This window comes from Echinops telfairi, unplaced genomic scaffold (assembly GCF_000313985.2).
Source record: "Echinops telfairi isolate 266 unplaced genomic scaffold, ASM31398v2 ScPeMD7_7466;HRSCAF=8504, whole genome shotgun sequence".
NCBI lineage: Eukaryota > Metazoa > Chordata > Mammalia > Afrosoricida > Tenrecidae > Echinops > Echinops telfairi.
Window position 1 is genome coordinate 1,579,544 of NW_022111366.1, and position 27,057 is coordinate 1,606,600.

Consider the following 27,057-nt stretch of genomic DNA (forward strand, 5'->3'; position numbering starts at 1 on the left):
TGGACTGTGATAAGAATTGTACGAGCCCTCAATAAAATAATTTAAAAAAACACCACCTGTCCCATGACAGCAATGAGAATGGCACAAATGCTGGTTACAATGCAGAAACAAACAAACACTGACAGTGTGTCAGTCTCCACTCATAGTAACCCTCTATAGGGTTTCCAAGACTGTTCATCTTTCTGAGAGCAGATGGCCTCAACTTTTTCCTGTGGAGCAGCTAGTAGCTTTGAACCAGCAACCTTGCAGTTAGCAGTCCCAAACTTATCAGACAGCACCTCCAGGGCTCCTTTAATGCACAAAAATTTGTCACTTGTTCATTACTGGCAAGAATATAAAATGGCACAGCTACTCTGAAAAATATTTGTTAGCTTCTTAAAATGCTAAACATCTAATGGGTATATGACCCAGCAATGGTTCTTTCCTGGACTGTATAGGAACACTTCACGCAAAAACTGATACAAAGTGTCATTGTTGTTGTTGTTAGGTGCCCTTGAGTCTGCATGGTCCTGTGCTGATCGTTCCTGTGCCTGGGCCCATTGGAGCCCATTGATGCAGCCACTTTATTAATCCATCTCCTTGAGGGCCTTCCCCTCTTTTGCTGCCCCTCTACTTTACCAAGCATGATATCCTTCTCCAGGGACTGTTCCCACCTGTTAATATGTCCAGAGTATGTAAAATGAAGTCTTGACATCTAAAGGCTTTGCCTCTAAAGAACACGCTGGCTTTACTTCTTCCAAGATAGATCAGTTTTTCCTTTCAGCGGTCCATGGATCTTTAAATATTCTCCAGCCCACAATTCAAATGCTCTTCCTTATTCAATGTCCAGCATCCACATGCATCTGATGCAGTGGAGAATACCGTGGCTTGAGTCCGGCACACTTGAGTCCTCAAAGTAACACCCTTGCTCTTCAATACTCTAAAGAGGTCTTGTGCAGCAGATTTACCCTGTACAATGCATCTTTTGATCTCTTGACTGCTGCTTCCATGAGCCTTGATTGTGAATCCAAGCGAGACAAAATCCTTGACAACTTCAACATTTTCTCCATTGATCATGCTGGTTTTTGGTCATCTTTACATTGCGTTGTAATGCATACTGAAGGTTATAATCCTTGATCTCCATCAGTAAGTGATGAAATCAAAATATACTTATAATTATTGATGAGTAAAATGCAAATTTGAAACAGGAAGCAACAGTAGTTGGAAAATATGGACTTAGCGATAGAAATGAAGCTGGAGATCACATGATAGGATTTTTAAAAAACCAATGACTTGTTCATAGCAAATACCTTTTTCAACAAACCTTTTTCTATACACATCTGTGGGAAGACACAATGGAGAAGCTCAAGATCAGCAGCTCAAACCAGACCAGGGGCTTACTGTGGAAGAGACCATCAATTGTTCATATGTAAAAAAACAAACTCACTGCCACTGAGTCAATGCTGACTCATAGCAACCCCTGTAGGTTTCTAAGACTGTAACTTTATGGGAATAGAAAGCCCAATCTTTCTTTCGAGGAGATGCTGGTGGTTTCAAACCACCAACAATGTGGATCACAGCCCAACTCACAACCACTACACCACCAGAGCTCCTGTAAGTTCAGGATAAAGCTGACAAAAATTAAAACAAGCCTATGAGAGTCAAAATATAACCTGGAGTCTACCACACCTGAATTTTGAGAACACCTCAAGGACAGATGATGCACTGACCACTGATGACAGACTTGACGAACTGTGGGAGGCCATCAAGACCATCATTCATGAAGACGCAAAAGGTCATTAAAAAGACAGGAAAGAGAGAAATAATCACAGTTGCTACCCAAAGAGACTCTGAAACTTCTTCTTAATCATAGAGCAGCTCAAAAAATAAAGATGTAGGAACTTTATGTGTGATAACTAAACACTGAAAATAACCCTCGTGATAGAAATGAAGTGTGGTTAAACAAATGGAGCAGATAGACCAATGGAACACTAAAGCTCAGGGAGGGGTGGGGAACCCACTGCCATCAAGTGGATTCCAAATCATCGTGACCCGATAGAACTGCCCTCTGTGGTTTCTGAGTCTGCTACTGTTTACAGGAGTAGAAAGCCTCATCTCCCTCCCGTGGAGCAGATGGTAGTTTTGAACTGCTGTTCTTGTGCCTAGTAACCCACTACACCACAATGGTTATAGAACACAACTCAGAACTACTCACCACTAAAAAGAAAAACTATTGAGGTAACCTAGGTAAACTCCAGGGAATTATGCTGGGTGAAAAAGGCCACATTCCAAAAGAACAAATCATTGGTTTGCAAAATTCTATCTATGTGCATTCTCCAGTTTCATTTCTCTCACAAAGTCCCCATTTTTCACTACTGTACCTTCCTCTTTGTTTCCATCTTTTGCATTCTAATCACCAATAATTATCAATGCATTTTGATTTTATCACTTGCTGATGAAGATCAAGGATTATAGCCTTCGGTATGCATTACAATTACAACTCAATGTAAAGATAACCCAAATCCTCACAACTGGACCAATAGGTAGCATCATGATCACTGGAGAAAAGGTTGAAGTAGTCTAGGATTTTGTCTTGCTTGGATCTACAATCATTCAAAAATTCTATTATGTATGGTTTTATTTATAAAGCATCTTTGAAATGACAAGATTATGGAAAAAAGCCTCCCTCCTCACTTAGATATATGCTTGTTTGAAAGCAAGCCTTGAGGACCACAGACATGATTTGTTTTGATAGCTAGTCACCGTCTAGTTTCCTCACACTTTGCTATAGAACCCATATCTTCAGTGATCTCTTCATGAGGACAAGCATTAAGCAGGGTCATGTCATAAGACTGATTGTTTGTAGATTGAGACTAGAGTGGGTTTTTTTGAGACTAGAATTAAGTGGAAGCCCTAAATCCATATATCTATGGTTTATATATGTCTCCGCTTCACCTTAGAAACATCATTGCTATTTTGTGTTCGAGAATATTATCACTCATCCTCCTGGGGCATCACTTCCACTGTCATCAAGTCAGTGCTAATTTATAGCTGCCCTATATGGCAGGGTAGGACTGTCCCCGTGTGTCTCTGAAACTGCAGACCTTCACATGCATGATTAGGAAGCCTCATCATTTCCCTTCAGAGCTGGGTGGTGGTTTCAAACTTGTGACTTTGCAGTTAGCAGTTCACTATGTAACCACTATACATTGGTAACATCATTAGTTTAGCTGATCGTACAGAATTTAAAGCACTATTGAGAAAAGGAAATTATATGAGTATAGGCCAACTATGAACCACAATATATGAATTGTTGACTTGTATAGATTAAACTCTATAGATTAAACACTATTTACAAAACAATGGGGGTTGGAGATAAGGCAAATCTTTTAATAATATTCATTCACAACACAGAACCATGCCTACCAGATTCATACATGTCATAATGAAGCAAGAAGGACATTAAAATAGTATATGTAAAGGATGTGGTAGTTTCTTTCATAGGGCACCTTCAAAGCAAGAGATTTAAACCAGTGTCGAACATCCACCAGTTCTATGTCTGTGGACTAGCAGTTATCTGCTTCTTCTCACCCTAGGTAGTCAGCTTACGTCCAGTGGCTACAAGTGAGTTTGAGGTACAGGCCAGTCCACTTACACCGTGGTTTCCACATTGAGTCCTTCGGTATGGCCTATGAAAGATGTTGTGTGCCTCAAAAGAACAGTCTAAAATCCCAGTGGTCTACAGCGCATGGACTGTGTCACCAAGCGCTGCAAAGAAACTAGGACAATATCCAGTTACTGAGCGCCAGGCACACTCTCCCCTTGGGTTCCACATAAATATTGTTAAGCATTTTTTCTTGCCAATGGGAGGTTGCTTCTCCCCATTTTCCTACCAACAGAGATGTCATTGCTTTCTCTGAGCCATACATGTCCCACTCCTTCCATCTTAACTTGATATTTCTAATTTGACAGCATTGCAATCTGAAAACAGTGTTTTGTAGTATTTCCAATGTCTATGAATTGGTTGATGCTAGCTAGCTTTGTCGCCTAAAATGTGCTCTATTCTGGAATAGGTTCCCTGTGTACTAGAAAAAAATGTGAATGTGCTTTTGTTGGGTGAAGTGTTCTGTATATGTCTAAGAGATCAAATTGATTGTGCTGTTTACTTCTGTGTCTTTGTTGATTTTCTATTTGATCAATCTTTGCTTGAAAATGATGTGTTGGAGTCTCCTAGTATCATATTATGGTCTTGTTGTCTCTTCATTTCTGTAAGAATTTGATTACTGGATGTGCATATGTATTAAGGATGGCTATAATTTCTTGTTCAACTTTCATGAAACTTTCATGATTATTAAAGACCTTCTTTGACCTCATTATACCTTTTACTTTGATGTCTATTTTGTCAGAGATTAATATTGCTACTTCTGCTTTCTTTTGACTAGCAATAGCTTAATATATAATTTTCTTTCCTTTGCTTTCTAGTCTATTTATATCTAAGGTGTGTTGCTTGTAAGCAGCATATTTAAGGCTTATGTTTTCTTACCCATTCTCTTAACTAGTGAATTCAATCCATTTATATTCAGTGTTGTTATCGATAAGTATGGTTTTAGTGCCATCATTTTGTTATATGTTTTTTATGGTGACAATGATTTCAGCATTCATGATAATTTTTGTGCTGAATTCCTTTTGTTTATAGATCTTCTTATAAATACATTCTTTTCTCTTTTTTTATCTTTAACTTACTGCTTAGCATGGAACCCAGGTGGCATTGTGGTTATGACTTGGACTGCCTTTAGCTACTCCAAGGGAGAAAAATGGGGCTTGCTACTCCCATAAAGAGCTATCGTCTCGGAAATTCAGAGTCACTGTGAGTTGGGAAAACTCAGTAGCAGCGAGTTTGTTTTTTCTGTTGTTGGTACTCCTCAACATGGCTGTATGATTGTCCTCTTCTTTGTTTTGTTGAGGTTTTAACTTTTTCTTTAAGGAACTTTTTGTTGTCTTATTTCCAAATTCAAAAGAGTTTGTTGTCTTTTGCAAATGACTAGATATCTTCTCCATTAGACTATTAATTTACCTATACTGTTCGCTCTGTGTGTGTGTGTGTGTGTTCGAATACACACACAGTTCACTGTTGTCTTATTTGTGCAAATATTCTCTGTGATTACTTATCATATAGTTTTGCTTCACTTTGTGTATTACTTAAGTAGGATGCTTTCTCCATACTGATGTCTTTTACAGTGATTTTAGGTATCTCTCTGCTGTTATTTTGTAAGAGTGATCTTGGTTTTTAAAAATTTTTCATTTTATTAGGGGCTCTTACAGATATTATAACTATCCATAATTAAGTCGTTCAAGTATAGTTGTATACTTGCTGCCACTATCATTTTCAAAACATTTTCTTTCTGCTTGAACTCTTTGGTATCAGCTCCCTTTATCCCCTCCCTCCTCTCTCCCACCCTAACACCCCCCACGAACCCTTAATATCTTATATATTATTATTATTATTGCTGTAGCTTACACCATCCAATGTATCCATTCACCTACAATTCTGTTGCTCACTCCCCCCAAGGGGGTATACAGTCATCATTGCTTTCAGTTCTACACACACCACTTCCTGTACTCTCAGGGAATCGTTACTCCCGTTACTGTTTCTGAGGGATATAACTACCTTGGATTTCACGCACTGAACTCTCTTAATTATACAAATGAACATATGCAGGTCTAACAAAATTACTGAGGTAAAACTAAGACCATAATAGTGAAGGGAGGAAATACTAAAAAACTAGAAGATACTTATGTGTTTTACCAGTGCTACACTACACCCTGGATATATCATCCCTTCCATGTGGCCTTTATGTGAGGGACTGTCCAGTTACCTTACAGGTGGGTTTTGGTTATCCACTTTGTCTACAGTCCTTCATGTCAAGTTGATTACTTATTTTTAGACTTCTGTTACCTATTCCCGTCGACATCTCATGATCACATAGGCTGGTGTGCTTCTTCCATATGGGCTTTGTTGTTTCTCTGCTAGATGGCTGCTTGTTTAACTTCAAGCCTTTTGGACCTCAGATGCTATATCTTTTAATAGCTGGGCACCATCAGCTTTCTTCACCACATTTTCTTATGCACCCATTTTGTCTTCAGCGATTATGTTGGGAAGCTAAGTGTCATACATTGCCACATTATTAGAACAAACCATTGTACCAAGGTAAGATTTAAGTAGAGGCCCAAAGTCCATCTGCTTTCTTATTATATTTACATATATATAGACATAGACAAAGACACCTACCTTTATATTTTTACATAGGTATATAGCTATATTTATTCATATACATATAAATAATTTTTACTTCCTTTATTCTATTTCTTTTTCTTTCCTCTTACCACACTATCACGTTTACCCATCGCTTGCCTTTCAGTAACTCCTCTCGGATACATTTTAATTGATCAAATACAACCACAAACACTGAACCCTCCTCACCATTGATTTTAGATCCCTTGCTAGTCCACTGTCCCTGTCATTATTGGTTCATGGCTCCCCTCCCCCTGCCTCCTCCTCTCCTATCCCCCCACTTCCTGCCCCCCAGAACCACTGGTCCAATGCTGTCTCCTTGGGATTACTTATCCTGCCTATCCTATATAGATAGACATAAAAAAGAGAGAGAGAGATCATATAAATAATTCCAAGTCTAGCTGCGGACCTGACTCAGAGTAGATGAGTGCCTCTCTGTTAAGTAGCAAGCAGGCCCTGTTATAATCCATCAGTCCAATCCCCATTTCTTTCAGGGATCCATATCCCAGGACCAGCTTACTTAACAGCACTTATACCCTTTTAGTCCTCAGCATTCATGAACAAGGGGCGCACCACCTAGAATACCCCATTGCTCTTTCTGCAGTCAAGGATAAAGCAGTCTAGTGACACCCTCTTGTTACACCTTTATACTTCTAGTGTGTCCCCCTTGTGAAAATCACCCAATCAGTTCAGATGAGGTGCTAAGCACTGCCCCGTGAGTCAGAAGGCACTTTCGGGATCCCTCAGGCGCTGCATGGCTTCGTTCTCATCGCTGGTCTGTTGTATTCATCTCTTGGTTGCCCCCATGTGGGCAGGTCAGACCAGCTGCACTCCCTGCACTGTATCTTCAGTGCTGTCCTCTGTAGTACTGCCATCTAGGAAGGGGATGTCATATTTGGGGCTGAGGCCTGCCCTGCAGTCCTCTCTCTGAACTAATTGCTCCAGGTAAGAATATCTCTCTCAAGTCTTGATGTGCCAGAATGAAGCTACTCTCTCTCTCTCTTTCCCTCTTAGTTTGTTCCCATCTGGATGGGGAAGACCGGCCGCTGCCCCCAGACTGTATCTTCAGTGTTGTCCACTGTAGCACTGCCATCTAGGAAGGGGATGTCATATTTGGGGCTGAGGCCGGCCCTGCAGTCCTCTCTCTGAACTAGTTGCTCCAGGTAGGAATATCTCTCTCAAGTCTTGATGTGCCAGAATGAAGCTACTCTCTCTCTCTCTCTTTCCCTCTTAGTTTGTTCCCATCTGGATGGGGAAGACCGGCCGCTGCCCCCAGACTGTGTCTTCAGTGTTGTCCTCTGTAGCACTGCCATTTGGGGGGTGGGGAGGGCACATCATATCGTGAGCTGGGGTCAACCCTGCAGTCATCCCTGTTAATGAGCTGTTCCATGCAAGACGTTGCCCTTAAGGACTGGCACACTGGGATGAGGACTGCTCTCTCTCCCTTTCCTGTAGACAGAAGGAATATCCTCCCCATCGGTGGGTTAGAACCCTGATCCCCTATTGCCATCTTCTTCCTTCCCTCCTCCCTCTTTGGGCCTTAAAGGCATGCAAGAGGGGGAAAGATGTCTTTCAGCTCTGGTACTATCTGTATCTTTATTTTTTTTGATGTCATATACACCCTTGGGTTTGGTCTGACCCCTGCCAACATTCTTAGTCATTAGCCTGGGAACTATGCATTATGTGCATTTTCCTCTGTACCTGCTCTACTGTCTGAACTTACTTCAGTGGACTCATGTTGTACTTGCCATTTGTGGTTGGCTAACTTCACTCAGTTAGTTAGTATCCTCCAACTCCTCCCATGAGATGATATGCTTCATGTTTCATTACGGCTTTTTAGGGATGGATAATACTCCATTGTGCATATATACCAGAGTTTTTAATCCGTTCTTTTATTGATGGAAATTTAGGCTGTTTCCAATTCTTTGCGATTATGAATTGCGCTGTGATGAACATTGGAGTGCAACTGTCTGTTTGTGGTCTGTTTCTTACTTCTTCTGGGTATATGCCCAGTAAGGGGATTGCTGGGTTGTAATGTAACTTGATTTCCATCTATTTTAGGTATCTCCAATTTACTTTCCACAGTGCTGTAGGTATCTACAAGACCACTGGCAGTTGATGAAAGTTCCTATCTCAAGACACCGCCTCCAACATTTGTTGCTTTCTGATTTTTTGTATTGGGCTATCTTTGAGGGTGTTAGGTGGTGAGATAGTTAAAGTTTATTGTGCCAACCTGGCAGATAAACACAAGTGGAGTTAATTCAAGGGCGGAGGGATAAATGGCTTGGTAAGCTTCGCCTTTCTAGTTCTCAGGTCTCTTGCTGTGTGATGGTCGGACCAGAGTGCATCTTTCTTAGCCAGTTCCCTGCTTCAGCTGGCAAGGCTCACTTCCTGAAAGACATCCCTGAGGAGAAGCCTCATGAACCTACCCCGATGTAGCCCTGGGTGCTGGAACAGCTGTTTGGAGACCCCTGCCAGCCCTAGGATGCTTATACATGCACTGATTTAGCTTTCCTCCTGCAGTCGGCGTCATTGTGTGTGTTTTGTGAGATGGAGGAGGATTTTGTGGATTGGTGTCATACATATGGGTTAATGTTGGATTTGTGGGCTTGGGCAGGGTTTGGGCCAGGTCCAGACCATGCAGCCCCTTCTCCCAGCCCCTCAAAAAGATAGGTGATCTGCTGGACTTTGCAGTCCCTGCCTCCTGCATTCCAAGGAACTTATCTCTCCAGGCAGGGTCTACATAGCCCCCTCCCCCGTGCCCCCCCTCCCCCCTCCCTCACGCCTCTCAAGGCCAGAGCTGGACTGTGCAGCCTCTTCCCTCATATTGCAAGAAGCTGGTCTGAGAAGGACTCAGACTGCAGCTCACACAAGGAAGCCTCCCTTCTCCTTATGGGCACAAGCACCAGCAGCTCTCTCCACCTCATTTGCATATTTCCCTGACCCACATCCTACAAATATCCCACTGTCCCACAGTCTGGTGTGATTTCCCTAACTCGTTGGGTCTCGGAACCTGCCCAGGAGCTCAAGATGCTCCTGTCCCTCTCTCTGCTCTCCCTTCCCTCCCGGGAGCTCTTTCCCTACCCTAATAAAGCGGCTCTTAACCTCCCGTTCTTTGTCTCAATCCTATCTCCGTTCAGTGGCCCAGTGTCGACCTCTCAGGCAGCACGGGGTTGAGATGTTTTCTTGATGTGCACTTACCCTTTAGATAAAACTCTCTCTTATACATATGAGTTTCTGTGGATTTGTTTCTCTAAAGTACCCAGACTAACAGGTATTTCATAGTTGTTTTAATTTTCTGGATGGCTAATGATCTGGTATATTTTCTCATATGTTTATGGGCCATTTGGGTTTCCTCCCTTGTGAATTTTCTGTTCAGGTCTTTTGTCCACCTTCTCAGTAGGCAATTCAGTTTTTTTTTTAGTTTTTTTTTTATTGTAGGCTTGCAGGGTTTTGGAGATTTTTGTAATAATCCTTGTATCTGTCATTGCTATATATCTTGTCCCAGGCTGTGGGTTCTCTTATTACTCTCCTGATGACGAGTTGTGATTTACACAGGTGTTTTATCTTTAGTTGGTCTCATTTGTCTGTTTTAGCTTCTTCTATCTGTGCATCTTTCCTTACTGCTGGTAGCCCATGTATTCCCTGTACCAAGGTTCTTAGGTTTGTCCCAATGCTCTTCTTGATGATCCTAATAGTTTAGGGTTTTGTTCTTGTATTGTTCTTGAATTTGTTCTTGTATATAGAGTGAGATAAGGGTCTTGCCTCATTTTACTGCAGATAGATATCCAGTTTTTCCAGCATCATTTGTTAAAGAGGGCATCCACTTCCTGTTTGATGCTTTCTGGGCCCTTATTGGAAATCAGTTGTGTGTATGCTGCTGATTTTATTTCTGGATTTTCTGTTTCTGTTCATGGGTCCATGTATCTGTCATTTTACCAGTACCATGCTGTTATGCAAACGATGGCTGTATAATAGGTTTCAAAGACAAACAATGCAACCCCTCTGACTTTGTCCTTCTTCTTGAGGACTTCTCTGCTAATTCTGGGCTTCCCCCCTTTCCATATGAAATTGGTAGTCAGTTTTTCCATTTCTTTGAAAAAAAGATGCTTTTTTTTCTTCAATGCTTCAACACCGCCTCCCCCTACCCCCACCCTCCACTATCATGGCCCCAATTCTACCTTACAAATCCGGCTAGACCAGGGCATCTATATGGGTACAGATAAGAGCTGGAAACACAGGGAATCCAGGTTAGATAAACCATTCAGGACTAATAATGAGAGTAGCGATACCAAGAGGGGAAAGGGAAGGCTGAGTGAGAAAGAGGGAACCAATCACAATGATCTACATTTAACCCCCTCCCAGGGGAACAGACAACAGAAAAGTGGGTGAAGGGAGACATTGCTCAGTGTAAGACATGAAAATAAAATTTATAAATCATCAAGGGTTCATGAGGGAGGGGGGTGGGGGAGAAAGGGGGGAAAATGAGCTGAGACCAAGGGTTCAAGTAGAAAGAAAATGTTTTGAGAATGATGATGGCAACATATGTACAAATGTGCTTGACACAATGGATAGATGGATTGTTATAAGAACTGTACAAGTCCCCATATAATGATTAAGAAAAAAATAAACATATAAATAATCCAATAAAATAGCACAAGATATGAATAAACAATTTACTAAAGATGGCAGATAAGCGGTCAACAATCATGAAGAAATGTTCTCGATCATTAGCAATAAATGAAATACAAATTAAAACAACAATGAAATATCACTTCACATTGAAACTTATGGCAAATTTTAATAAAACAAAATAATAAAAGCTGGAGAGGATGTGAGCAATACGAACGTCTTTATATTGCTACTGGGATTGTAAAATTATACAATCACCATGGAAATCAGTAAGACTCTTCCATAAACAAATCAAATACAAATACCTGGTGATCCAGCAGGCTCTCTACTGGGTATATGCCCTAAAGAAATAAGAATACAATGGAGACAGACATATGCACACCTATGGGATGGAGGTGGGAACAGGGAGAAGAGAGGGATGGGAGAGGCTGGTTGAAAAAAAGGAGAACTTAACACGATATTGTTGATGTCATTTCTTGAGATGGGCTGTGTAATATGTATATCTATATCAATCTGTCTATATCTTTTATTATATTGAGAAATTTCCCTTCTGTACCTATTTTGTTTAGTGGTTTTATCAGAAATAGGTGTTGAATTTTATCACATGCCTTTTCTGCATCAATTGATATAATCATATGATCTACTTTGTTTATGTGATTAATTGCATTGATTGTTTTTCTAATATTAAACCATCCTTGCATATTTGGTATGAATCCCACTTGATCATGATGTATTATTTTTTTATGCTTACTTGAATTATATTGACTAGTATTTTATTGAAGATCTTGGCATCTATATTCGTTAGAGATATTGGTCTCTAATTTTTAATTCTAGTGATGTCAAAGTTATAGTTGCTTCATAAAATGAGTTTGGTAGTCTATCATCTCATGTAGTATTAAATTAAAAGTGCACAGGGGAGGGAGTGGGGTGCCAGCCCCATGCGCTGCTTGAACTCACTGGTTCAGTAATACTACTTCTGGGTTCAGTAATGCACAATTGTACGGTTGAGATATATAAGTATTATATTAAAGTCATGGAGAGCATGAGATAATACAATAATACAGTCAGACATATTACATGGTAGCATTGCTTACCTCCGCCCCGCTTGGTGGTCCTCGTTGGGGGGAACCCAGCTGCCAGAGCAGGAGCCGCCTCCCTCGCAGGAGCTGCCCTCTCGTCCACCGCCCTCATGGGAGCAGCCCTCCTTCCTCAGCTGCCCTCTGCCAGCCACCCTTGGCCAGCCACTCTCCTCTCGAGAACCAGGGAGGCTCCTTATTTATTGCTCACCACGTATCATATTACTTTAGGGGGTATCATATTACTTTAGGGGGATACATCACAACATTATGCATCACAGAGAAGGGCAGTACAACTCATCCTTGAACAGGTTTGATCATTCTGGTGTCTCATACAATAAAACAGGCAATTACTATCCTGGGAGGCATGCAAGCCCCCTGATAGCAGATAACAACCTATGTCATAGAGAGGGGTTGTAACATAGGCAATACAAGCAATAGGAGGGGGATGACCTAGGGGTGAACGTGCAATAGTAAGAGGAGGGAATAGGGGGGCATGTGTGGCAAGATAGTAGCCTAAGCTTAGTCATCTTAGAGTGGTCCCAGGCTTGCCTTTGGGCACTGCTTCAAGGGAACAATAACAGAAAGGAATGGGCCCTATTTGTTGTGGGATAAGCAGTGGTGTCTGTTTGATCTAGACAGCTGATACCTCTCAGTGAGAATGACTCCCAATCCACTCTTGATGGTTGATGTTAGGGAGAATAACCTCTGACCTACTTTTGCTGCCTAGTGAACAATCATTCTCAAGCTAAGTCTGGCATACATTTTGGGGAGACAACTTAAGAGAAATCCTTCTGTTCCCCACAATCTCACATACTTTTAGCATGCTTTCAAGAGAGATCAGTCCCTGGAGAAAGACATCATGTTTGATAAAGCAGAGGGGTGGTGAAAAAGAGGAAGACCCTGGGCAAGATGGATTGACACAGTGGCTGCAACAATAGGCTCAAACATGAGACCATTTATGAGGCTGGGATAGAACCAGGTGGTGTTTTGTTTGGTTGCACATAGGGTCACTATGAGCTGGAACCTACTAGACAACATCTAACAACAACAACAACAACATACCACTCAATGTCTCTTAAACAATGACCCGTGGGCTCTGTGTGTCAGTCACCTAGGATGGTAGCTGAAAGACAGATTCCTGGGTCCATTACAGAAGTACAGAATCACAATTTCTGAGAGTGTGGTAATTCTCATAAGTTAAGAAAAAGCATCTAACATTTTAAGGTAAGTCGAAAGGATTATTGACTGCCCAGTCCAGTCCAGTGCTAATATTCCTATTCATCTGCTTATTTGGGCATATAATTTTGTTAGACTCTTTGCTATTGATTATAACCCAAACTCTCTGAGTTTAATTATTAACTTAGCAAACTGAAAATTTTGTTCAATAAAGACACAAATGACTTCTGTTTGCAAAAAGGAAAGAGAAGCATACCATTAAAGTGCTTTATTGCTGAGCAAGACACTGACCATTTTTAAACCATATGTTAAAATGTTATTACTTATAAAATCAATTGACAAATGCTGGGATTTATCTTGGTTTACAACTATGGTGAAATGAGTTGTATTAGGTGGCCTTTATCCTTGGTTCTTCGAGAGATTTTTCTCTTAGCTGGAGGATGTTCTATATGTCTGTCTATAGTCTGCAGCCAAGTTTGTCTTGATTATAGCTGCTATGAAGTAAATTTTAAAACCAGGACATGTTAGTCTTCCAACTTGGCTCGTCTTCAGTATTGTCTTGGCTCTTCTGAATCCCTTGCATTTGTTTGCAAATTTTAAGACCCTTTCATCATTTTCTACACACACGTAGAAAAAGTGAGCTGGGATTCATTTAATAGACACGGTATTCCCTCTGTATATCAATTTAGAAAATATTGTCATCCTAACCACGTTAAAGATGTCAATTGTGAACACAGGATGTCTTTCCATTTATTTGGATCTTCTTTTATTTCTTTCAACAATGTTTTATATTATTTTGTGTACAGGTCTTTGGTTTCTTTTGTTGATTTTATTCCTACTTTTTTATCATTGTGATGCTATTGTACATGGAATTATGTTCATTGCAGATCTAATGCTATGTTACGCATTTAGTCTGATGAGTAATAAAAATAGTATTATTTCTCTACTCTACTCTTAAGACTATTTCTCAATTTGATTTGAACTCAAATAGAAGATTTTTATGCATGATTCCCTAAAATGCCAACAACTCAAAACTTTAGTCTTTGAAGTCGTGACATGCTGCCTGTATTGTGGCAAAAATCAACAGGAACTGCTTTTCGAAGTTTGGGGGTTGGGTTATCATCTAAGTGCTCTAGAGTAAACCTCCTTAAAGAAATGACACATAGCACTCTGAGTTTCACTGTCAGATTCCCCAAGACGGGGGGCGGGGCGGGGGGAGATCATGCTCCCTTTTAAATAAGAGAGAAAAGAGCCTTATACTAGGACCAGGGGGTGGGTTAAGGGGAAGAGCACAAAGAGCTGAATAGAAAATGATGTCTTCAGAAGGTAGAGAATTCACTACCAGGAAATAACTTATTGAAAGTTAGGTCAGGCCTCATTTTGTCATATTAAATATATTGATTATAGTTCACTGATAATTAGAGCTGAATAAGTCACGTTAACAATTTTGAATGAGAAAGGATAACAAAAACAATCGATGAAACACCCAACTGTTAAGCGCGGAAAGTAATTCATGTGAAGACAAACTTGTTCACTAAGATCTACACAACAGATTGGGTAGGGGAGAGAGGCCCCAGTAAAGGAAGCAGAAGCTGTAAGACTGTGAGGAAAGGAAGCCAATCAGTAGTAGAAGCTATGGAGACAGCAGCGGCGAAGATGGAGACAGCTGCTAGAAACACCTCAAGCCACTTGAACCTCACAGAAAAGTAGCAAGGCGTCAGAGCTGAATGATAATCCACACTGATACTCAGGATAAAAATAAATAAATCGCAAGGCTAAAGTGGGGCAGGTGAAAAGGTTTTTGTTATTTCAGACCGAGGGGTAAAAAACAATGGAAGTTAAATTGGGGGTAAGGGAGAAGGAGAGAACCAAATGTAATGTAACCTCCCATGGGTAAACATCCCATTTCTTTTTTTTTTTAAATCATTTTATTAGGGGCTCATACAACTCTTATCCCAATTCATACATACATCAATTGTGTAAAGCGCATTTGTACATTCATTGCCCTCATCATTCTCAAAACATTTTCTCTCCACTTAAACCCCGGCATTAGGTCCTCATTTTTCCCCTCCCTCCCCGCTCCCCCCTCCCTCATGAGCCCTTGATAATTTATAAATTGGTATTTTGTCATATCTTGCCCTGTCCGATGTCTCCCTTCACCCACTTTTCTGTTGTCCGTTCCCCAGGGAGGAGGTCACATATAGTTCCTTGTAATCGGTTCCCTCTTTCCTACCCACTCTCCCTCTACCCTCCCTGTTTCGCCACTTACTCCACTGTTCACCTCTGGGTAACACAGCACCTAGTATTCCCAGCCCAGAGTAGTTACAAGATAAAGGTTTAATGAATAATACACTGATGGATGTAGGGAAAGAAGAATGGATAGGTCTTCAGGCAGCACAGTTCCAGCTTCATTGTTTCCATTCTTTAGGTGTGCCATTCATTCAGTGACCGAGCATTTGCTAGGCTCCAGGTACAGCTTGTGCTAGATGCTGAGTGGTTGAAACAATTTTCTCTTGGCTGCTAACATAAAGGTTGACATTTTAAACCCACCTGACAGCACCACCGGAGAAAGGCCCAGTGGTCTGATTTCATGGACAACACAGTCAAGAAAACGCTATGGAGCAGTCCTACTCTGTAACATACGGGACTGCCAGAAGTTAGAATTGGCTGTTTGGGGAATTAAAACAAACAAGCAAAATCTCCCCACCCCCCGCCCCACTTTAGCGGATAGCAAAGGAATGGGAGAAAAATCCGTTTTAAAATATTTTAAAAGGGAGGAAAAGAAAGAGAGAGCCGGACTGGACCCCATGCTGGCACAACAGGCTCAGAGGATGACGTCCTTGCTGGAAGCTAATGGGACACAGAGGGGACTGGGCAACTGACAACAGCACGTGTCACGTTGTCCCTTTACTGAAGCCGACTGCAACAGACGACATTTCTGGAGTCACTTAGTGGGGAGGCAGTGCGGTCTGAACCCCCCAAAATGAAGCGAATTTTGAAGGGAGCCTACCAGATCAGCAGCTGGAGCAAGGCAGAGCTACAGAGCCCCTGAGGAGCCTCCATGGGGCGCTCCAGGCAGGGAAGGGCAGCTCCTGAACAGTTTTGAAGGCCAGAGAACAGCCCCAGGATCTTTGTATATTTCTTCTCTCTCTTTTTTTTTTAAATTTTAATTTTTTCTTATTCATTTACTATTTTCATTTTTTAAAGGTTGAGCTATGTCATAGTTGGTGTGCCTATATAGGATAGGCATGGGAGGCACGCCCGAGGAGAGAGCAGCAGGACCAATGATTCCGGGTAGACCTGGGAGGTGAGGGCAGTGGGGGAAGAGGGCGGTGAGCAGGCTGTGCCATGGACAGGGGAACAACTGGGGTGTTGGAGTCAATAACAAGGAGGAGATAGAGATCTGAGGGGGGGGTGTTAGAGCAACAGCAAACTAGCTAAGAGGGGGTACCAAGAGGCAGAAATAAGGGGAACGTGACAGTGGGGCAGGAGGAAGGTAAAAGGAAACAGAGAAAGGACCAAGGAAGAAACGCAATGGATAGAAGTATAAACATAGCAGTGAACATATATAAATACATTAATCCACAAAAATACAGGTATTGACCCATGTCCATATATTTATATGGCAACCCACTGCTGTAGGGAATGGACTTCGGGCCTCTGCTCATACCCTCCCTCAATACAAGAACACTTTGTTCTAACCAATTGGCAGTCTGAGATGTTCACCCTCCCAACACAATCACTGAATACAAAATGGGTGCATAAGCAAATGTGGTGAAGAAGGCAGATGGTGCCCGGCTATTAAAAGATATAGTGTCTGGAGTCTTAAAGGCTTGAATTTATACAAGCCACCATTCAGCAGTGAAGCAACAAGTCTATATGGAAGAAGTACACCGCCGGTGCAATCATGAGGAGTCACAGGGACTGGGTAATAGGCATCAGCAGACACATAACAAACAAAAACATATTATTGTTGAGAATGAGGGTGGCTGGAGCAGAGATCCAAAGCCTATCTGTGGACAGTGGAACAATCTCCCCACAGAGGGGCCACAGGGAAGGGATGAGTCACCAGGGTGCAGTATAGCAACGATGAAACACACTATACTCCTCTGGTTCCTTGAGGCTTCCTCTTCCCTCACTACCGTGAGCCCAGTGCTGCTTCCCAATTCAGACTAGACCAGAAAATGTACACAGGTATAAAAAAGGATGGGAGCTTACGACACATAAAATCCAAGAACAGGAGTGGGAATAGTGATAACAGAAGCGTAGGAGGAAGAGAGGGAGAGGAAGGGTGAAAGGGGGAACTGATGGCAATGATCAACGCATAACCATATACCCCTCTCCAGGGGGAAGAACAACAGAAAACATAGGGGAAGGGAGACAGCAGTTGGTGTGAGAGATGAAAATAACAATGCACAATCTATCAGGGGGTTATGAGGGTGAGGGGGAGTAAGGGGGGGAAGTGCTGATACCAAGGGCTCAATAGAAAGTAAATGTCTAGAAAAGAATGAGGGCAACATATGTAAAAACATGCATATGTACAAACATGCATATGATTCAATTGATGTATGGATTGTGATAAGAATTGTACGAGCCCCCAATAAAATGATATATAAAAAAAGAAATAGTAAAACAATATTTTAAAATTTCAATAAAAGTTTCAATGCCATCGAAACTCTCAACCATCATTCCCACCCCCCACATTCCACAGCACTGAGAAAGGATCCTCCGCGCCTGTTGACTGCAGGCCAACGTGCGGAAACGAGAGACACACACGATGAACAACGTCATTTTATGGAGTAACTTCTTGAAGGCAGTGGGGATCTTTGCTGTGGCTCGATATTTATAGTAAGTTGAAGTAATTACTATGATGTATACCCTGTTCAATTCTCCTCCTGGTCCCACCCCTGCCTACCACCCCTGAAACAAATAAAATACTTAATTTTTTTCTTCAGTCACTGGACAGCTCTGTTGGGAGATGACACAGGTAAGGGCTGTGAACTTATTTAAGAGACTACCAGATAGAGTTCTACCTTCAGGGAGTGCATGTAGTAGAAGGTGTAGTCACAGATGATAATTCAAAATAACCTGTATGCTACCTCTACTACAGACAATTGGGAGGAGCCCTGTGGCATAGTGATTGTGCATTGGGCTGCAATCCCCAAGGCCAGTAGTTCGAAACCACCAGCTGCTCTGTGGAATAAAGACAGAGCTTTTTACTCCTGTAAAGAATTATAGTCTCAGTCACATGGGCGGTTCTGCCCTGCCCTATCAGGTCACTGTGAGTCAGCATTGACTTGATGGCAGTGGAAGTGATTCCCAATAGGGATGATTGATAATGTCCTCTAACATAAAATGATATATATAAACCACAGGCATATGCATGAATTTTGGTCTTTCCCTTAATTCTAGCCCCAAAGAACAATTAATTCTTATTGCAAGGTCCTGCTTGATGTTTGCCCTTACGAAGAGATACTAAAGATATGAGTGCTATAGCAAAGTGTGGTGAAGAAACTAGATGGTGCCCTGCTACCAGAAAGAATAGCCTCTGGGATCTTAAAGGCTTGTTTTCAAACAAGCAGTCATCTAAGTGAGATGTCAATTAAGTCCACATGAAAGAATCACACCGGTCTATGTGATCAAGAATGATAAATAATATAATTCAAATTAAAAAAAAGGAATGGTATCAGAGCTTAAATTGGCAACATCTGGTTTGCAGAAGGCTCTGGATGACAATGGAAACCCAAAATCCATTTGCAGAGTCGACACATGGATTAAGCCTCTGGGTAAATCCCCTCTGATCACAGTTGAGGGATGTGAACAGCACTGTTACCAGACAGAGAACATTGTAAAGTCCATTATGGCAGGCACAGGTAAGTCAAAATGGAATTCCTTATCATTTGATTGCCCTTTGACCCATTTTAAGGCTGTTTCAGTTTACAAAAAAGGTGAAGAGGACATACCCGTGGATTAGTCCCCTAGTGAATCCCCTCTGACCACCAACCAGGGATGTAAACAGCCTTGCTCTCAGGCAGAATGCATTGGGAAGTGGATTATTGCAGCCACTAAAATTTATCACCCTATCATTTTGTCTCCTTTATGATCCATGTAAATTTGTTCTAGTTTTTCATATTTTCCTCTTTCTTTTCTATTGAGGTTTTTGTCTATTTTACTTTGTTATTGTTCTTATTTTTTTTAATGTTTTTCTATATATGAAATCCAGAATAATGACAGTAACTGGATTAATGGTTCCTTGCAGGTATGACAGGGGTGGTAGGTGGGAAATGAGGAGCTAATAACGATGAGTATATGAATGAAGAAAATATTCTAAAACTGTTTGTGGTGATGATGGTACAACTATTCCAGATGTAATTGAACTATTGGATTGTGTGGCATGTGAATTACATGCCAATAAAGAGTTACAGTCTTAGAAACTCACAGGGGAAATTCTTCCCTTCCCTAAAGCATGGGTATGAGTTGGCATCTCCTCGATGGCAGTAAATTAAGTTACAGACAAGGGGTAGCAGCTCTGGTGGTGCAGTGATTAGGTGCTTGGCTGCTTACTGAAAGGGGAGCAATTCAAACTGAAGAATTACTTTGGTAGGAAAACTAGAGAGCAGTCTGCTTCTGTAAGGATGATAGTCTTGGGAAGCCTACGGGGCAGTTCTACTCTGTCCTATAGGGTCACTGTGAGTCACAATCTACTTCACAGCAACAGGTGAGGTGCAAAGAGGCCAGACTGCCTGAAGTGCAGGGAGGTGTGTGAACTCTCCAGCTTGCTCATGGTACCCATTTCACCTGGCTTCGAATGATGGCCAGGGCCCAGCTGATCAGAATCCAACCACATGAAGAGAAAGATGTTTGATACTGTGAACTGATGTAAATGGCTAGAATTTCATGGCGGTTCTAAACTGGACCTTGCTTCTGGATACAGTTCAATTTTAATGAAAATTCTTCAGGTCAAAGAGTTTGCTTGTCTCCTCAGAGTAATAGAGATGGGCAATTTAGAAATCGAGGGGGGATACAGGCATGAAGTGGCTAGTTTATCAGCTCTCATGGGTGTGTTTAGTTTCAAAACAAGTAGAACAGGGAGGATCTCTACTCAATAGCTTTCTTTTCCTGATGAGTCTGAGAAAGAGAACTCACTGCCACTGAGTTGATGCCATGAGTCAACGTATAGTGACGCCATAGGGCAGTGTAGAACTGCACCCTGTGAGTATCCAAGATTATAATTCTTTATGGGAGCAGAAAGCTGAGTCTCCCTCCCCCCATCCCCCAGGGGCTGCTGGTGGTTTGAAACTGCTGACTTTGCAGTTTGAATGTGTATCCCAACGTACATCCCAAACAAGGAACCCCTACACCACTAAGGTTCCTCTGGGAAAGAGAGGCTGGGGGAACATGTTGATCAGATTATATGATTCAGATATGTGTTACTCTGAGTTGAATAGAGAAACAAATTCATAGATACTCATAAGAGAGAACTTTATATCAAAGAGCAATTATACATTAAGAAAACATCCCAGCCAAGTCCAGGTCAAGTCCATAAGTCTGATATTACCCCATATATCGATACTAGTCCATAAATCCCTCTTTATACTCACACAGCCATGCAGTGATGCTGAAGGTAGGAAGCTCACAGGCCAGTGGGTGGAAAGTCTTATGGATCCAGTGGTGGTGGAAGCATCTCAGCACTGGCATGGGTCTCCACATGGTTCCTCCAACTCCAGGGCTCTGGCTCCATCAGCATAGCTCCATGTGGCTTGTCAACAGTAATGTCTCACAGGGAGAGAGTGTGTGTCCCTCCTCCAGCAAGCTATTTATCTCCTTTGCACCTGCAAATGAGGTCATCAAGTTGCCACCTGATTGACAGGCTAATCTCCACCCATTAACTTTTATAGTCTGAGGTTGACACCAGATTATGTAACTATCACAAAGTGATTGTCACACCTGCCATAATAGTGACTGTAAAATAGTAATGATAGGAACATGTAACTGAGAGGGGACATTAATTTTTCGAGTATGAAAGAGACATGGCTAGAAGAGTGAATATTTCTTAACAAGGTGGAGTGAAATAAATTTTTAATAGGGTTCTTCAACTCATGTCTCTCTAAGTCCTACCAAAAATAATTAAATGGGACTTTGCAAACAGGGCAATGTAACATTAATAGAGAGGATTGGTCAGTTTTCATTACCAGCCCCCTGGCTATCAGGATGAGAGCCATCTTTGAAGCAGGAGAAGAGAGAGAGCACGTTTGAGATCTCTGTCTAGTGTGGCAGAAGCACCAAAGGCCGAGGCAAGGAAACAGAACAGAGGAGCAGCATCAAGACTATGAGACTGGGAGGCAGAGCAGACTGGCCCACAGAGGCAGAAGCCTCGGGACCATGTGGTTGTGGTGTTGAGGAGTAGAGGGAAACTTGACTGCTAGCTTGGAGAAGTGTTGTTAGGGAACAATGGCTGTATCCTTAGTTTCCTGATCCCAATTTGTGGTAGCCTATTAACTACCTTAATGAGCCTCCGTAATTATAAGCTTTGTTTATGAGTTCTTTGTGGCCATGGCAACAAATTTCTGAAACGCAGTTTAGAAGTAGAGAGAGTGCCGTGGGAGGAACGATTGGTGCTAGAATAGGTAAAGAAAGATGGAGGGTGGAAAAGTGTTTGATCCCTACCTCAAAGCATGGTGTAATCTATCCCACCCAAGAGAGAGTAATCATATGCCATTTAATATAAAAGCCTGTATTACAGCTGGTTTGAGAGGAGGCTAGAGCCTGGAAAACTCTCAACCTCGAACATAGAAAACATGACGTCGCTATAGTTAAGGCAGAGGGCTGGCTTAAAGGGGAGGGGAAACATTCAGGCAGTTATATTTTTACTGATCAGGTAGGCAGGATACTACTCTGTTTCCCTGAAAATAAGACAGTGTCTTATATTAATTTTTGCTCCCAAAGATGCGCTAGGTCTAATTTTCAGGGGATATTTTATTTTTCCATGAAGAAGAATATGGTACACATTTATTGTTTATTGTTTTATTGAAAGAGACCTCTCACTTCCTGTCTGCTCTGGCTGCGCTGCAGCCAACAGTGAGCTGCGCAGCAGTGCCCACCACTATGGTCCAGAGTTACAGTAGCTTCGGGGGGGCCTTATTTTCGGGGAGTTCTTATTTTCGGGGGATGCCTAATATTTCAGCGAGAGGCAAAACTCTAATTCTAAGTAGGTCTTATTTTGGGGGAATGTCTTACTTTCGGGGAAACACGGTAGCAGTGGGGGGGTGCAGGGGGGCAAAGGGGGGGAAGAGGCTAGAGGGAACAACAGCTGCAGGTGATAACTGAGAGTCTGACAGGATAGTTGACATTTCTTGCTAATTGGGCAGGTCTTGAGACATCTAGAGAGAGAGTCAAGGTTTGTCAGGAGATGGGGAGGGGGAAGGAGGGACTATAGGCAGCTAGTATGGTGTTGAAAGCAGTCTGAAACGAAATGGAGTTCTTCATGCTAAGCTGGGTTACTACATAGGGAAGCCAGAGGAGGTCAGATATGACACCAGAGCTACCCTTTTCTTAGCTCCTAAATCCACATACAGTAGTTATTTAATATTTTGTCTGCCTTTAGAGACATCTTCTAAGAAAAAAAAAGTTTTCATTTCTATAGTCTGTCTAATTATAGTCATGTAATTAAAATAGAAGCTACGGTTCACTTGCAGCCTTCTCACAGGCAGCACTGTGTAATCTGATGGAAAGGTAGATGGGTAGAACCCACCTTGACAGCTCTGTAGAAGAGAGACCTGGAGCCCATAAAGATTGTTGTTCTTAGGTGCCAATGGAGTAGGTGCCAACTCATTATGCACAACAGAATGAAGCTCCACCAGTCTCAGGACATCCTCACAATTGCTGTTATGTTTGAGCCCACTGTTGTGGCCCCTACATCAACCTATCCTATAAAGATTACAGGCTAGACAACCCCATCAGGTAGCTACCAACCACAATGTATAGGGGCTTCGGGTTGCTGGCACTGTTACTTAGTCATCTATGCTAAACGGTGCTACTAAATAAGTAGGCAATCAAGACTTGTTTAATGAAGAGATACACACCTTGTCTGTTTGATCTCATTTATAAACTCGGCAACCTTAGGACTGCCGTAATGGAAAGTTTCATGCTGTTTCAACAGGCCAATCTAAGTTGATTTAGCTATGTTACTCAGTTTGGGAAATTCCAAGAACTTGGCGTAGCTATAGGTATAATAGGCACAGCTCCTGTTTGCTTTTCCCCTCCCCCAACACAAGCTCTAGAATTTACAAACTCCAGAATTCTGAGTTGTTTTTTTAACCCACCTCATGAGGTTGTTACATTTCAGACAAAGGTTAAATATGAACTCTGTAAATTCTGAAGTTTGGAGTAAATGTTTGCTGATATTTCCCCCTTCCATCCCTCCCCCAAACATTGCAAAATAATCTAGGGCCTTTATGTGCTGATCAGTGTTAGGTATGATGACACCACAGTCTGGTATCCCTCAAGGGAACAAAGGGCAAGAGCTCAAAAACAACACAAGGTGCTGATAAAGTAGGAAGCGCAACGAATTCAGAGTCTCAAGTCTAAATGTCAGGCAGCTGAAGCCTTGGTTTCTAACAGAAACAACACTGACCTTCTGCTGGCTCAGCAACCTGACAAGAACTGCTTGTCTTCTCTCTGGAGAAGGAGGCCGGAAGCATGCGGTGTATGTAAGAAACAAGAGCATGGCGTGCAAGGATGAAAGCTGGTCCAAGGAAAAGTGAATCCAGGGTGACTGAGTCCCTCCATCGGTATACTAATTGGTTGTAACCAATGGAAACGAATGGAGTGGGTATGCATTGTAAAGAAACAACCATGTCCCATACAATCGCAGGGTGACCTCTGGGAGTGGCATCAGTTCCAGGTCTAGGGGGAACAGGGGAGTTTCTAAAACTGTCAGTGCTGTCAAGCCTTCTGGTCTCAGGCTTAGAAGAGGCTGTGTCACCTGTCACCCGTGGGCCATTACTCCCTGCTGCCATCCAGTCAACGCCGACTCCCTGTGAGTTTCTGAGGCTGTAACGGGCTTAGAAAATCCAGTCTGTCTCTGCGGAGCTGGTGGTTTTGAACTGGGGACCATGCGAATCGCAGCCCAACGCATAGCAGGGACACCACAGGGCACCATGTGGGCCATCAGTCCTGTGGATTAATTGCTTTACTGAGTCCTGAGTTTCCTTCAGTCTTCCTTTGCTCCAGATGAAAAAGTCCACTAATAGCTATATCTTACATGGATGGCCACCCAAAAAGCTAAGATCCTACTCACAAAACTAGGATGTAGAACATTATACACGATGCCGTGCTAATTGTCCTACATGTGCCCAGAGTCTTTGATGCTCAGCCTTCAAGCGCAGCAACGGTTTCACAAGTGTTTGTGTTATGCCGCCGTAATTTCTATAACTGTGCCCCCGAGTCTGGCTTTTGGAAGTTTGAGTAATTTGGGTGATCTTGTTCATTTATTCCCATACAGCAAATACGTATGGACCTCTTACCAGAACGAACCGCTCAAGGATTACGAGACACCTTGAACACGCGCGCACGCGAGTACATCTTTGCCTAGAAATATACGAGTAGGTTAAATAGGAAAATAGATCCCCTGAATTTCCCTTTCTTCACCTACCCTTTTCCAAAACAGCTATTAGCTTCTACTGCCCTTCACAAACCTCTCCCGAACTTTGGGTGTTTGGGCCCTCAGGGAGCAAAGGCACTTCGAAGCTCGCAACGTCGAAGAGTGGGCGGTGTCTGAGGAGACGCCACCGCGGGAAAGGCGGCAGCGGAACTGGCGTGTCGGGGGGAGGCGTTTCCGGCGGAAGCGAATCCTCGACCCCGGTAGTGGAACGCGCCAGAGCCGCTTCCGGCCACCTCAGCGGGAAGCGCAGACGCCGGGAGCCGAGTCTTGGCGAAGCGCGGTGCAGATACCCCGGTTGCCGCCGCAGCCGAGCAGGTGAGGCCGGCGCCCGGGCCGCGGGGCCAGCGTTTGGGCCCTGTCCTCTGCGAAGATGGTGCTGCTCACGATGATCGCGCGAGTGGCGGACGGGCTTCCTCTGGCCGCCTCCATGCAGGAGGACGAACAGGTGAGTTTATCCTTAGAGCGCGCCCCGACCTCCGTCCGCGAGCCGTGCTCCCGGCCCAGGGTCCCCAGCGGCTCCACGACGTCTCCGAGGTGCTCTTTATTTCTTGCCGGTGGAGAGGTTGTCGGTGAGGGGACATCTTTTCCGAGGGCGGAGTCGGCTGGTCGTGTCCGCTGCTTCTCTTTCAAGGGACGCTCGGGGGATGGTATGGGCGGGGCAGATGGTGGTCACCCGGTGCTCTGTAACTCCTTGGGGGGCTTGTTCAAACCCAGAGCGGCCGCTGCTGCTCGTCATGCTGCTGCAGGACAGATCGGGGGTTCGCTTGCGCTTTCCTAAGTTCTTCCTCACGCCTGTTACGAGCCCCCGATCCTTGACCTAGCTTTTGAAAGTGGGCGGGGTACTATTGCCACACACGGGTAGGCATGGTGGAATCAGTCCGGAGAAAGGGGAGGCTGTCCGCCCTCTGCTGGGTCCCATTGAGTCGGAATAGACTCGCTGGCATCGGCTGTTCCTGTTGTTGAATCACCGCAGTAGGTTCTTGTTAGAGTATGTCCAATGGGAGCCTCTCTATGCGAGGCTCTTCCCACACTTTGTACTTTAATTGTATCTAAACATGTGAAAATATTTTTCAATAAACTGAATTCCCTAGCTGACAAAGGACAGGCCTTAACTATCCTTGTGTTCCCCATAGCTTTTATATGCCTAGTGCCCAAACATATAATGATTTATATGCGTAGTGCCCAAACATATAATGATTTTTTTTAACTCCAAATAACTTTTAAAGAAACTGCTTTGTCCCTTAGAAGCACAGGGAAAATTTCTTATATGACACAGATTTTTGGACTAAAGTTGGGAGGTACCTAAAAGAGGAAAGGTGACAAGAGAATGTATTTTAACCTATTTAAATAATCCGTTTTATTTCACTGTCTCATAGAGCCATGGCAATTTTTTTTTAAATCCTCTAGGCTTAAAAAAATAAAGAGTGAGACTGCCAGCCTGTTCAGTCATAGCTCTTGCAGCAAATCAGAATATACCCAAATTGTAAAATGTGGGTGCACCAAATGATAACCAGGACAGGAGTAATTACGGGTTGAGGCTCTAGATTGGAAAACTAAGAAGAGGAGTCCATTCAGGAGCCTGATGAGGGAGATTGGAATATTGCCAGGATTGTGGAGAGCAACACAATTTCAAAGTGGCTATTTGGCAGCTAAGCAACCTGCACACTTTCTAAGTGGGAGATTACGTTTCCAGCAGATGTCGACCTGTAATACCTGTCCTGGTTATCATTCTGGTGCACCCACATTTTACACATCTGGGTTTTGCTTTGTGGGTCAGGACTGAACCAAAAATAATTGGTTTAAAGCCCCATTTTTAAAAAGTTCAAAGAAAACATTTGCACATTCTCTTAAGTTGGACTTTTCATTCTCAGGCTTTCATTTACGTGTTTATGCAACACTATTGAAAGAGCCCAAAGTTGCTCTTTCCTGGAACTTACAGAAAAGCCAGGTAACTATTACTTAAAATCTGGCATAACTGCTATGGAAGAGGAAGAGGGGTCTGTGGATATGAAAAAGGCCCCTCAGTTGCTTTGTGGGAGATCAGGAGAGTTCCTGGAAGAAAGGACAGCTAAGCTGACAGTGGGACCTAGATGTAAGGGACTCTCAGCAGTGTGCCTTTTCCTTTTAGAAGGGCGGTGGCACAGTAGTGAACTGTTTCCCTCATTGCATGAAGCAGTCAAATCATTGAAATAACATGTGAAAAATGGATCGTGCACTGAATAAATTTTCTATCATGA

General features: G+C 42.8%; 2 protein-coding genes across 3 annotated transcripts in view; both read left to right on the top strand.

Annotated features, from left to right (window-relative positions):
* PRKAB2 (protein kinase AMP-activated non-catalytic subunit beta 2) overlaps positions 1–24,983 on the top strand; it is a 53,753-nt gene extending 28,770 nt beyond the window's left edge. Inside the window, exons 8-10 of one of the 2 annotated variants that reach the window (XR_006679429.1) lie at positions 17,870–18,006; positions 24,662–24,761; positions 24,887–24,983. Coding sequence is in view for 1 of the 2 variants with exons in the window: in XM_045283729.1 (XP_045139664.1) it covers positions 17,870–17,875 (6 nt within the window). In the remaining variant the exon portion in view is untranslated. Of the gene's footprint in view, positions 1–17,869; positions 18,106–24,661; positions 24,762–24,886 lie in introns of those variants that run through there. The other variant, XM_045283729.1, reaches the window with a different exon arrangement.
* A 109-nt stretch (positions 24,984–25,092) lies between these two features.
* Positions 25,093–27,057, top strand: part of SEC22B (SEC22 homolog B, vesicle trafficking protein) — a 30,055-nt gene continuing 28,090 nt past the window's right edge. Inside the window, exon 1 of the mRNA XM_004717259.2 lies at positions 25,093–25,265. Within this exon, the coding sequence (XP_004717316.1) occupies positions 25,191–25,265 (75 nt within the window). The 5' untranslated portion in view covers positions 25,093–25,190. The remainder of the gene's footprint in view (positions 25,266–27,057) is intronic.